This window comes from Elephas maximus, chromosome 3 (assembly GCF_024166365.1).
Source record: "Elephas maximus indicus isolate mEleMax1 chromosome 3, mEleMax1 primary haplotype, whole genome shotgun sequence".
Classification (NCBI taxonomy): Eukaryota; Metazoa; Chordata; class Mammalia; order Proboscidea; family Elephantidae; genus Elephas; species Elephas maximus.
In genome coordinates, this window is record NC_064821.1 from 163,461,702 (window position 1) to 163,475,546 (window position 13,845).

At 43.5% G+C, this 13,845-nt stretch overlaps 1 protein-coding gene across 1 annotated transcript in view; it reads left to right on the plus strand.

Moving 5' to 3' along the window:
- Positions 1-578: 578 nt before the first annotated feature.
- Positions 579-13,845, plus strand: part of CD58 (CD58 molecule) — a 55,691-nt gene continuing 42,424 nt past the window's right edge. The window contains exon 1 of the mRNA XM_049879992.1: positions 579-713. Within this exon, the coding sequence (XP_049735949.1) occupies positions 647-713 (67 nt within the window). The 5' untranslated portion in view covers positions 579-646. The remainder of the gene's footprint in view (positions 714-13,845) is intronic.

Sequence of the window (13,845 nt, forward strand, 5' to 3'; positions counted from 1 at the left end):
TGGGGCTGCCAGAAAGCTCTGAAGGAATGAACTGCTTCGGAACCTCCCTGTCCCTTGGCCGAGCCACCTCAAGAGCCAGCCCAGAGGGACGCGGCTTTCGGAGAGCGACAGCCCCTGTCCACTCGCCCCCGCTCCGCCCCAGCTACGGAGTTGTCTCCATCACATCGAAAATGCTAAGGAAAAACGCTAGAGGTGCGGGAGGAACGAAGATAAACCTGGTTTTTAAAAACGCGAGCCAGTTTTAAAGGGGCGTTTTACAGAGCAGACGCTGCCGGCAGCGGGAAGGGCGGGAGTGAACCAGGCTGGACTGCACGGTGCACTTCGGGGGAAAGAGGAAAGACCTGCACAAACGCCGGGCAGAGCCAAGCCCCGGGAGCGCGCCTGGGAGCCCGAAAGCGGGGTGCGGATGCGCAGAAAAGAGCAGGGGCGCACGCGGGGCGAAGGCGGGGCCCCAGAGCGTCTACGTAAGAGCGGAAGTTGCGTCGAGACGAGAGCGCTTGCGCAGCTGGGTGGGCCGACGCGAGGCCGGGGCCGGACGGGAGGCGGGGCGGAGGGGGCAGTACTTTAGCTCAGGGAGCGGGGCGGCACTTAGCGAACCGTGGTTGCGCCCAGCCAGGGTGCTCCATCCCGGGCTGCTGGGCGCGCCATGGCCGGAGGGAGTGACCCTGGGTGGGCCCTAAGGGTTTTCAGCGTGTTCCTGCTCCTCGGGTTAGGTGAGTGGAGGTCTTCCCCGCGCCCCCTCGCTAGTATTGACAAGCGCCAGGGGTGTCCGTGGCCCCAGGGGACCCTTCGCCCTCGGGGTGCCGGGGCCGGGTGGGCGGGGTGGGGCCGGGACGCGGAGGCCCGGGAAAAGAATCGCTGCCAGCGGGAGGCTTTCAGGGAGAGAAGGTTGTCATTTCATCGAGTCTCCCCAACATAGTCGGGAAGAAGCTTTAGCCTCGAGGCTCTTCCATCCTATTTGTCACGAAAACGGACAGGGCCCTAGCCCGCTTGCCGCTCCGGCCCGATTCGGCGGCGTTTTCTTTCCTTTAGGGAGCTGTCCTAAGTCCCCCACCCTCGCTCCGCTCGCCTCCCCACCCAGTGTGCTTTCCGGAAAAGCGTGCCTCTTGGAACAGTCGAATGACTCCAAAGTTATGCTTCCTGGGCCTCCACGTAACGTCGCCCAAAATCAGAGCCGAGCACTTCGCTGCTTCCCCAGTCGGTTAACTCGCCCAGAGTGTGGCAGCCCGTTCCCACCTGCCCGGAGGAGGCTCTTCTAGCCCGCGCGCCTCCTCCGCCCTCCGGGCTGGGGCATCGGAACTCCGAGAGAGAGCCGGCGATTTCCGCTCCCGCCCCGCGGCGGCTTGCGCTCTGGGTGTCTGCTGGAGGCTTTTCAGGACTGCTCTGCAGCGGGCAGGGGACGGGACTGGGGGCAGCGTTTTCGGTAGACGGTGGCCTCGCTTCGGAATTCCTTAGGTAGTGTGACTGGTGCACTTTTCCCTTTAAAACATAAAAGAACTAACGTGGGAGTGTTAGTCTCCTGTTCATCCCTTCCACGCTTTAGTTAAGTCGTCATAACAGCTCCGTGAAAGATGTAACCTTTGACCCCATTTTTACTTCCCCACCCTCATAATCTCCACCACACACTGGCCCCTAGTCAACTCATTACTAGACTCTTGGTTTATGGGAAGAACCCCCTGACTAGCTCTTCTTTCCTTGCCGTTTCCTCATTGTGGGCCCTTTTGTACTGAGCTCCAGATCAATCTTCTATCTCCATTCACTCATCTGTTCCACGCCTTTTGAATGCCTGTGGGGTAGATATATCTATGGAGTATGGTTTAGCTGGCGTTTGGGGGGTATTGAGATATGCTCAAAAGTACCTACATTATGCTATAAAGAAATAAGTGTTGTGAGGTTAAAGTGCTAGTGCGAAGAGAAGAAAACATCTTTGTGACCTGCAAAGCCTTCATGGAAAGCGGGGTATTTGAACCAGGAGTCTGAGGACAGGTAGTATGTGGACATAGGATGATGTCGGAAAACTACCGAGAGACCAGATAAGCAAGGAGTGAGAGCATTCAAGGTGACCTTGGGCAATAGTCATTCAGCATAACTGGAGAGTAGATGTGCCCAAGGGAGCTTGAGGCCCTGTGGTGGACCCCGGAGTACCCCCTTGGAGTTTGGACTCTTTTCCGCAGACAAAGGAGAGATGCTTCTGGGCTGATAGGATCAGAAGCATGCATTTGGGAAAAATAATCTGGCAGCAATAAAGAGAAAACAATTGCAGTCATGAGAAATTGGAGGTAGAGAGGCCAGAGTGCACTACCATTACAGAGCTCAAGAGCTGTGATGGCTCCATACGCTGGTGGCTGTGGGAAAGGAGGAGAAGAGGTACATACAGAGATTGAATGGATGGGGTCACTCTTCTCTGGAAGAGCTGGTCTCCTTCCTTGGTCCCAGGATGCACCTCTGGCCACCGCTGCTTGGCTCTGTGTTCTCTCTTGCAAGTGCACACCCCAGGGAGGCTCTACCTCCTCCAGGAAGATTCCCTGAACAGACTCCCATGGTGGTCTCTCCCGCCTAACTCATACATTTATTCAGAGGTCATTTCATTCATCAAGTGTGTATTTATCACCCAGCCTGAGTGGGCATCAACTTAAGGACAAGACTGAATGGTACAGCCCTGTAGAAGGTGAGCTCTTCAGGGGCGGAGCTTCACTAGGGAAGCTACACCACAGTGTGATGAACAGCCTCAGCTTTAGAATCAGATACCTTGCTTCAAACCCTGCCCCCTACCCACACACCTGAGTTATGAACCTGTATATATTACCTAACTTCTGTATGCCTCAGTATCCTTCCCTTTTGAGAGAGAACACACTCATGCAAGAGAAAGGATAATAATAGTACCTACTTCATCAAATTATTGTAAACATTCAGTCGTTCACCAAATATTTATTGAGTGCCTACTAGGTGTTAGGAGCTTTAGGAGGGACTGGGGAAACAGCAAAGAACAAACAGTCCCCAGCTGTTGTGAGCTCACATAAACCAAAAATCAAACCCACTGCCACTGAGTCCATTCTGACTCATAGCGACCCCATAGGGTTTCCAAGGCTGTAATCTTTACAGAAGTGGACTGCCACATCTTTCATCTGCTGCTGGTGGTTTCTGACCACCAACTTTTTGGTTCATGGTTGAGCGCTTTAACCCTTGTCCTACAAGGCCTATGTGGAACTCACATAAAAAAAAAAATATATGGAACTCACATAGTGGGGTAGAAAGTCAGTAAATACATAGGTAAGTGTATAAGTGTTGCAGGTTGACAAAGTAAACATGTACTAATGTGAAGATTAGTAAAGCAAAGGAAAGGGAAATGGAAGTGGCATATATTTGTTTTAAATTTTGGAGAAAGTTGGAAAAATGGTACAATGAATACTTGCACACCTTCTCAAATCACCAGTTATTAACATTTTGTCACATTTGTTTTACTTCTCTTTGTTTACACACACACACTCACACACTTTTTTCTGAATCATTTGAGACTTCCAGACCTGATAACACTTGACCCCAACCAACGTTTATCTCCTACGAGCGTCCTCTAACAAGTCCCCAAATCATTATCACACTCATGAAATTTAGCATTGCTCCAATACTGTTTTCTAATATGGAGTATGGAAGCCAGTCCTAGATCGCAGGCTATAGTCATCTCATTTTAGTCTCCTTTAATCTAAAACTGTTGCATGCTCTTTTTTTTTGTACTTTATAACATCGCCATTTTGGAAGAGCCTGGGTCAGCTGTTGTACAGAATGTCCTCCAGTTTGGATTGTCTGGTTGTTTCCTCATGATTAGATTCTAGATGAAACTATTCCGGCAGGAGTATTTCCTAGGTGATGCCTGCTCAGTGCATCGCAGATGCAGGCAGTTTGTCCTGTGATTAGCGATGCTGAGTTTCGTCATTCGGTTAAGGTGATATCCACCAGATTTCTCCATTGTAGAGGCATGTTTTCCCCTTTTTAAGTAGTATGTGATTTATTAAGTGATACTTTGAGATTGTGTGACTTTCCTGCTCCCCAACAATCTTTCACCCGATGGTTTTAGTATCCAATGGTGATTCTTCCCAGAATCAGTATTACTAAAATATTTATAAACAGCAATTTTCTATTTCTGTTTTTCTGTGTACATTTATTAATTGGCATTCTTCAGTAAAGAAGAGCATTTGCATATGTGCTGCTTTTATTTTAGTGTTAGTATGGCTTCATGACTTTTTCTAAAAACAAACAAAAGTGTTATAATCCATTCCTGTCATTGTTCATTTTGATGCTCAATTATTCTGGATTTTTCAGGTTGAAACCCCTTCAGGTGGGCTTTGGTGTATTTTTGACATGTTCCTATCAGTTTTGGAGCACTTCTGTACTTTCTGGTACAAAAAGATAGTCGGGATTCGTTTTGTATGCTTCCTGCCTAGTCTTGGAATCATTAGATTCTCTGGTCCTTTTTCATGGAGGATGGTATGTAGAAACTAAGATCTGGGTGCTAGGTGTGCTCAAGGCTACTGGCGTCATTGCTTCTAGGCCCCGTCAGTTGTTAGATCTAGGAAATAGAATTTTTATAAAGCTGTGAGTTCATCCTGAAACCTCAAAGTCCTGATACCTCCATTCATATTTGTATCTCTTTTGCCATGGATCAAAATACATTTGTAGTAGCATCAATGCATTTTCCTAATCTTTAAATACTAAATAGTTTCACAATTGCTGTACCAGTAGCACTACCAACTATAGACTTAGTAAATACAGTTCAAGATTTCTTTGCAGTTATTTTTATTCAATATGTTCCACTGAAGATGTAGTGAACACTGTATTTAAAAGTTACTTGATTAATCTTTTTCCCTTCTGTGTAGTTATGCTATCAATTTGATACACAGTTTCATTGATTTGTTTCTGTTTCTATTCAATTTTAGGATTTTCTTTTCTTGATTTAATTTTTTAAAATGTAAAATATTGACATGGTTCAATCAAAACTATCTAAAAAGATAAGCTCAGAGAAGTCCTAATTCCACCCTCTCCCTTTTCCCTTCAGGAAACAGATATCATTTGTTTCTTTTTTCTCCTTCCTTTGTTTCTTTTTGCAACTATAAGCAGATACATATATTTATTTTTAACTCTGCTTCTTAAACAACAGATAACATAGTATATGTACTCTTCTGCACCTTGGTTTTCTCACTTAACCATGTATTTTGAAAATCATTCTGTGTCAGTTGAGTTCATGCAGATCATAGAGTTTCTTTTTTTATATAGCTGCATTGTACTCCATGCGGGTGACTATATGATGGTTCATTCAACCACTGTCTGCTGGCTAGTGTTTTATAGTGTTGTCAAGAGGGCATCTTTAACAGGGTGACAGCTGAGCATAGACTTAGAGGAAGCAAGAGAACAGGCCATGCTGGGGGAGCAGTGTTCCAGGCAGGGGGCTGGCTGGGGCATAAAAAACCTGAGGTCAGTGTCGAGCACTTAAGGAACTTCAGAGGAGATCACTGTGGCCAAAGTCCAGTAAACAAGGCTGAGAGTAATAGGAAGTGAAGCTGTAAAAGTAATCAGGGCCTTTGTAAAAGACTTCAGTTTTTTTACCCTGAGTGAAATGGGAAGTCATCGGAGGGTTTCAGACATGAGGACTTGAGTTTTTAAAAGAATGACACTAGCTGCCAAGTGGAGAATAGTTTCCAAAGGGAGCGAAGGCAGAAGTAGGGAGACCAGTTAGGAAGCCACAGGAACAATGTGAGTGAGAAATGACGTACCCTGGGGCAGGGCGGGGAGGGGCCCAGCTGAGAAGTGAGCGATCTGGATGTGGTTAGAAGACGGAGCCGGCAGAATTTGGTGCTGAATTGCGACAGGGACTGAGTGGTGCTGGGCAAGGAACTAGTGCTCAAAAATACAAACTGTTTGACTATTTATTTAGGCCTTTTTAGCAAAGCCTGCCCTACTTGACTGTTTACCTTTTATAGATCTTTTATCTTGCCCACTATCTCCCCAGCTGGAGTTTAAGTTCCTTGTATGCAAGAACTAAAGGAACTAAGTCATATCCTTAAGAAAAATTGCTTTTTAAAAATTTTAACAATACAAATTTTTAGATCTAGGCTTTAGATAATATAGTGTCAAGCATTTCTCCATTTTTAACACAAGGATTTTATCTGAGTCTGGTTCGTATGCTTTGCAGAAATCAAAGTTCAGATGGTCTGTGTGTTTTTATTTCTAAAAGAGAATCTAGGTCAAAATAGTGTTGCATATTCCTATGGAAAAACCAGACCCTGTGTGTTATAATGGGGTGTGAATAATAATAGCAGACATGAACTAAGCACTCGGTCTGTGTCTGCTGCTGTGCTTAATATTTTTAGACTTTCTTTTTTCATCTAATTGTTACAACAGCTTTAATAGAGTGAGGCTATTAAAGAGGAAAATAGGGCTTAGACAGATTAGTATTTTGCTGAAGTTCACACAGCACATAGTGGCAGAGTGAGTTTGAACCTGGGTCGGCTGACTCCCAGCTTAACCTTAACCACTCTGGTATATTGCTAACTCAAGATCAGATAGAGAGCCAGGTTTTGGTAGAAACTGGTACAACTGTAATTGATCTGTTATAAATGAATGTATACATTGCACAATATAATTTTGTTAAAGCTCGTGAAATTATATGTTGTTGTCATGTGCCATGGAGTCGATTCTGACTGATAGTGACCCTATAGGATAGAGTAGAACTGCCCCATGGGGTTGCCAAGGCTGACATCTTTACGGAAGCAGACTGCCACCACATCTGTCTCCCGAGGAGCAGCTGGTGGGTTCAAACTGCTGGCCTTTCAGTTAGCAGCCAAGCACTTTAACCACTACACCACCAGGGTTCCATATAGTCTATAATAGAACATTAAAAAATTACAAACAAGAAAACCTTTTTGGGGGGCTTTTTTGCCCATAGAATTCAGAATGGTTTCTTTGGTTTACTTACATATTTGTTTCTTATTATTTTAACATTTTCCCTATTTACACTGTTTCTCTGCAACACTGTTATACACTTTTGCATAATTCCAATAGTGTTATAATATCTAAGAAAATTAACAGTATTTCCACAATATTACCTAACTTCCACCCATTTTCAAATTTTTCCCATTGTGACAAGACTTTTTATTTAAAAAAAATCAAAATTTACTCATATTTTTGCTATGTTTTTGGTTTAATTTTGACAGTCATCTTCTAGAACTTTTGAAGGAGACTTAGAACCACATTTTAACTTTTCAGGAATGTGATCTAATCATTTTTTTATTGCCCTCTTTTTGACACCTTAGTGTATCCGTTATATAGGCTTTGAGGGTAGGTATTGGTTTCTCTACATTTAAAAAGTATAACGTTTGTCTACATGAATCAGCTCTTACTTGCAGGAGTTTTGGGTCTTTTGAGGTCTTCTCAAGTTGTTTCTTTTCAAGTGCAAAAGTTTTTTTTTGAAGCTTTTACCAAAAGAGCCATGAGAAGCTTTTACTCGAGGGCACAGCCCCTTAGTTTCTGTGGTCACAAATCAAACCTACCATCTCAGGTTTGTGAGTGAAACCAGGATTCAACCTTTTCCCTTTTCTTAGACAGGTTTAAGTTTGAATATGAACTGTGACCATCAGATAATGAGTCTAGAAAAGTACTGGAAAACGTTTTAGCAGCTACTCTTTGGAGGTTGCCTTCAGTGCCTGCCCACCAGCCTGGGAGGAAAATGACTGTCGGTTGCTGTCCAGACACTTTCCTTTTTTTATTGTGTCCCTTTGTGCCCTTTGGTTTCTTCTTAGCTGCTGCTGGACCCTGTGCTGGTGAGCTGTTAGTCTGATCAAAGGAAGCCAGTTGAAGTGACAGCAAGCTCATGCCAGGAATCAGTGAAATAAATTCATGTCTGCTCCCTGCCTGCAATTGGAGGCCATTTATTCAAAGGTCTGTTGTTTGTGACCTTTATCTAATCTCTCAACTAAGTATCTATTGGAGGGAATCAAGTTATTCTCAGGGAATGAACCCCTTTGGGTCCTGTTGTTGTTAGGTGCCGTGGAGTCGGTTCCAACTCATAACGACCCTATAGGACAGAGTAGAACTGCCCCATAGGGTTTCCAAGGAGCAGCTGGTGGATTGAACTGCTGAACTTTTGGTTAGCAGCCAAGCGCTTAACCACTATGCCATCAGGGCTCCTGTTGGGTCCTAGTGACCTTCATTTCCTCTTCAGAATGCTCCCCTAAATGTCTGTTGAGATTAGTGGTCTAGTTTTTGAGTGTTTTTCCCATGACAATTATAAGAAAAAAAATGAAGTTTACTGAACAGAAGATTTCAAAGGGCAGTTCAAGAAGACAAAGTAAAGTATTATAATAACACATGCAAAGAGCTGGAGATAAAAAACCAAAAGGGAAGAACATGCTCAGTGTTTCTCATGCTGAAAGAACTGAAGAAAAAATTCAAGCCTTGAGTTGCAATAGTGAAGGATTCTATGGGGAAAGTATTAAACGATGCAGGAAGCATCAAAAGAAGATGGAAGGAATACACAGAGTCCTTGTACCAAAAAGAATTAGTTGACATTCAACTATTTCAAGAAGTAGCATGTGATCAGTCACCGATGGTACTGAAGGAAGAAGTCCAAGCTGCACTGAAGGCATTGGTGAAAAACAAGGCTCCAGGAATTGACGGTATTAATTGAGATGTTTCAACAAACAGATGCAGTGCTGGAAGTGCTCACTCGCCTGTGCCAAGAAATCAGGAAGACAGCTACCTGGCCAACCGACTGGAAGAGATCCGTATTTATGCCTATTCCCAAGAAAGGTGATCCAACAGAATGAGGAAATTATCAAACAACATCATTAATACCACATGCAAGCAAAATTTTGCCGAAGATCATTCAAAAATGGCTGCAGCAATATATCGACAGGGAACTGCCAGATGTTCAGGCCAGTTTCAGAAGAGGACTTGGAATCAAGGATATCATTGTCCATGTCAGATGGATCCTGGCTGAAAGCAGAGAATATCAGAAGGATGTTTACATGTGTTTTATTGACTATGCAAAGGCATTCAACTGTGTGGATCATAACAAATTATGGATAACGTTGCGAAGAATGGGAACTCGAGAACACTTAACTGTGCTCATGAGGAACCTGTACAGAGTTCAGGAGGCAGTCATTCTAACAGAACAAGGGAATACTTCGTGGTTTAAAGTCAGGAAAGGTGTGTGTCAGGGCTGTGTTCTTTCACCATACCTATTCAATCTGTATGCTGAGCAAATAATCCAAGAAGCTGGACTATATGAAGAAGAACGGGGCATCAGGACTGGATAAAGACTCATTAACAACCTGTGTTATGCAGATGACACAACCTTGCTTGCTGAAAGTGAAGAGGACTTGAAGTACTTACTAATGAAGATCAAAGACCCCAGCCTTCAGTATAGATTACAGCTCAACATAAAGAAAACAAAAATCCTCACAACTGGTCCAATGAACAACATCATGATAAACAGAGAAAAGATTGAAGTTGTCAAGGGTTTCATTTTACTTGGATCCACAATCAACACCCATGGAAGCAGCAGTCAGGACATCAAAAGTTGCATTGCATTGGGCAAATCTGCTCCAAAGGACCTCTTTAAAGTGTTGAAAAGCAAAGACGCCATCTTGAAGACTGACCCAAGGTATGGTATTTTTAGTCACATCATATGCATGTGAAAGCTGGACAGTGAATAAGGAAGAGGGAAGAAGAATTGACCCCTTTGAATTGTGTTGGCGAAGAATATTGAATATACCAGGTACTGCCAAAAGAATGAACAAATCTGTCTTGGAAGAAGTACAACCAGAATGCTCCTTAGAAGCAAGGATGGCGAGAGTGCATCTTACATACTTTGGACATGTTGTCAGAAGGGATCAGTCCCTGGAGAAGGACATCACGCTTGGTAAAGTACAGGGTCAGTGGAAAAGAGGAAGACCCTCAACGAGGTGGATTGACCCAGTGGCTGCAACAATGGGCTCAAGCATAACAAGGATTATAAGAATGGTGCAGGACTGGACAGTGTTTCATTCTGTGGTACATAGGGTGATTATGAGTTGGAACCTGACAACAACAATATCCATATTCATAAAAATAAGAAATTCAGATTAATAAGTAACTAATAAGGCTATGTCATAAATTAGTTGCAGTAGAATTTCTCAAGTATGAATTGACTAACTGAAAAATAATAGGCGTTATAAAGAATTTTTTTTATTTTTATTTTGCTTTAAGTGAAAGTTTACAAATCAAGTCAGTGTCTCATACAAATATTTATGTACACCTTGCTATATACTCCTAATTGTTCTCCCCCTAATGAGACAGCACACTCCTTCCCTCCACTGTCTATTTTCATGTCCATTCCACCAGCTTCTGAGCCCCCTCTGCCCTGCCATCCCCCCTCCAGACAGGAGATGCCAGCATAGTCTCATGTGCCTACTTGATCCAAGAAACTCATTCTTCACCATTATCACTGTCTATCCCTTTGTCCAGTCAAATCCCTGTCTGAAGAGTTGGCTTTGGGAATGGTTCCTGTCTTGGGCTAACAGAAGGTCTGGGGACCATGACCATCAGAGTCCTAGTCTCAGTCAGACCATTAAGTCTGGTCTTTTTAAGAGAATTTGGGGTCTGCGTCCCACTGCTCTCCTGCTCCCTCAGGGATTCTCTATTGTGTTTCCTGTCAGGACAGTCATCGGTTGTAGCCAGGCACCATCTAGTCCTGCTGGTCTCAGGCTGATGTAGTCTCTGGTTTATGTGGCCCTTTCTGTCTCTTGGGCTCAGTTATAAAGGATTATTAATGACATTATCAACAGTGTATTGAAATACCTTGAATCAGACCTTGGAAAATGGATTTAAAAAGACTCATGGAGTCTTAAATGGCTCTAGTAAAAAAAAAAACTTATATTCTAAAATACGTTGTGGATTTCAGATATATCCTAAGACAAGAATAAAACCCCAAAAACCAAACCTGTTGCTGTTGAGTCGATTCCAACTCATAGCGACCCTATAGGAGGGATAGAACTGCCCCATAGCATTTCCAAGGAATTACTGGTGGATTTGAACTGCCAGCCTTTTTGATTAGCAGCTGAGCTCTTAACTGCTGTGCCACCTGGGCTCAAAAGAATGGTCAGAGGGAAATGTGGCTTTTGAGCATGATGGGGTGTGGGTGCCTGGAAAGGTCAATTTAGAGTAGTGCCATCAAATAGAAATGTAATATATGTCACATATGTAATTTTAAACTTTCTGTTAAACCCTAAAACCCAAACCCATTGCCATCAGTCGATTCCAACTCATAGCTGCCCTGTAGGACAGAGTAGGACTGCCCCATAGGGTTTCCAAGGAGCAGCTGGTGGGTTTGAACTGCTCATCTTATGATTAGAAGCCAAACTCTTAAACACTGTACCACCAGGGCTCCAGTTATTCATAAAAAAAATAAAAAGGAACAGGTGAAATTAATTTTAATAATGCGTTTTATTTAGCCTAGTATATCCACAGTGTTGTCATTTTAACATGTAACCAATATAAAAAATTATTGAGATATTTTACATTCTTTTATTCATCTAAGTCTTCACAATCTGTTGTGTATTTTTACTCACCAGGTTACAAACTTATCGACATTGAGTCTGTTCTGACTCAGTGACCCTATAGGACAGAATAGAACTGCCCCATGGAGTTTCCAGGGAGCGACTGGCGGATTTGAACTGCTGACCTTTTGGTTAGCAGCTGAGCTCTTAACCACCGCACCACCAGGGCTCCTTTGATACAGCACATCAGGATTTGGACTAGCCACATACCAAGTGCTCACTAGCTGCACGTGGCTGGTAGCCACTACTCTAGACTGACCTTTCTATTCGACAGCACTACTCTAGACTAGTGTGGGACTGTACAGGTCTGGAGGGAAACATCTTGGGAAAGGGGAAGAACTTTAAGTGCAAGAACAGAGAATAAAAGGAGAGTGTTTTAGCATGACAAGGCAGGAAATCTCAAAAGGAAGTTGATTGGGGAGCCAACCTCTTAATTCTGGGTGAACTCACTGAGGTGGCAAGGAATATCATGCAGCTGGAGGACAGTGTTAGGGGAGTTCCCGGGAGTTTTTTGGACTGGGAGACCAGGGGATTCATTGCCTGTTGGGTGGTAGGTGGCTGCAGTTTCCGTCTAAAATAGATGAAGTAGGGAAGTAGTGGTTGTGTAGCTGAAACCAGTAGTTTTCAATGGAAACTGAGGGAAATCATTGACTGGGACTGGCTAAGGGTGAAACTGACAAAGAAAGAGGGAGGGATGGCCACACTCCTGGCTTCTCACGTTGTGGCTAACACTGCAAGCTCTGGAACTGCCTTCCTGAATGCCAGCTGTGCCCCTGACTAGCTGAGCGACCTCACCAGCTTCTTAACCTCTGTGAGCACCCATTGTCTCATCTGTAACCTACTGGTTCTTACTCTCTGGAATGTTCTTCCCAAGAGATGCTCAGGCTCACTCCCTCACTTCTTGAGGGCTCTGCTCAAATGTCACCATATGACCACCTCATATACAGTACAACCCCCCTCGTCATTAGTACTCATCATCCTCATACCCTGCTTATTTTTCTCAAGAGCACTTAGCACCATCAAACATATAAGATATTTACTGTTTTGTTTATTGTGATTTAGAAAATAATGTTGGAGTCATTATTCCTTGTCCTTGAGCATAGAGAATGTGACCCAGCTGGAGCTGAACTCACAAGGACTCGCAAGGACACATCAACTGGACCCTGAGATATAAAGACAATTAAAAACAAACAAAACAACCCAACTCATAGCAAACTATATAGAACAGAGTGGAACTGCCCCACAGAGTTCCCAAGGAGCGCCTAGTGGATTCAGACTACCTTTTGGTTAGCAGCTGTAACACTTAACTGCTGTAATAGCTAGGACAGTCTTGGAAAATATCTGTTAGGGAACCTTTCACATAAACCAATCAAACAGAAGACTTTCCACTCTTATCTTTTTCTATCAGCATTTAGTGAATAGAAAATTCGTTGGACCAGTGAAGATCTTCCTGACTGTCTCTATTGAAACCAGTACAAATGATTAAGATGATTCAAAATGTATAATAATGTTGATCTAGCCGTTTTTAGCATATCAGGGAAAAGGTGAAGCTTTTAGTGTTTCACCTGTTTGTGATGTTAATATATACTGATGATTCTGTAAGGTTCTGGAGACATGGCTCTAGCAGCATGCTTGCCCTTTTTCCCACTTTTGCCTATTCTGTAATATTTCCTTGGACTCTAGCAGACATGGCTGTAGCCACAGACTCGTCCCGATTTCCCACTTTTGCCGTTTTGAATATACGCTGAATAAACCTTTCTTTTTGCTTTACTAAACTTTGTGATGTTTTTACCCCGCAAAAATTGTGTGCCTCCACCCACTATAACATAAACTCTTAAGAGGGCAGGGGATTGCTCTCTTTTGTTCACAGCTGTATCCTCCATGGTTATCACAGTGCCTAGGACATAGGAGGGACTCAATAAATATATATTTTTTAAGGAATTAAGTAAACTTTTATTGAAGCATAAATTGTGGTACAGAAATACATTTCAACTGATTTGTCGCAACACTGTGAAGAGAGAAACATGGCACCAAAGCGTCGCTTCCTGTATCCAAACCAAAAAAACCAGACCCACTGCTGTTGAGTCGATTCTGACTCATAGCGACCTTATAGGACAAAGTAGAACTGCCCCATAGAGTTTCCAAGGAGCATCTGGTAGATTCGAACTGCTGACCTTTTGGTTAGCAGCCATAACGCTTAACCACTATACCACCAGGATTTCCCTTCCTCTGTATTGTCCAATCTATAGTTGTCATT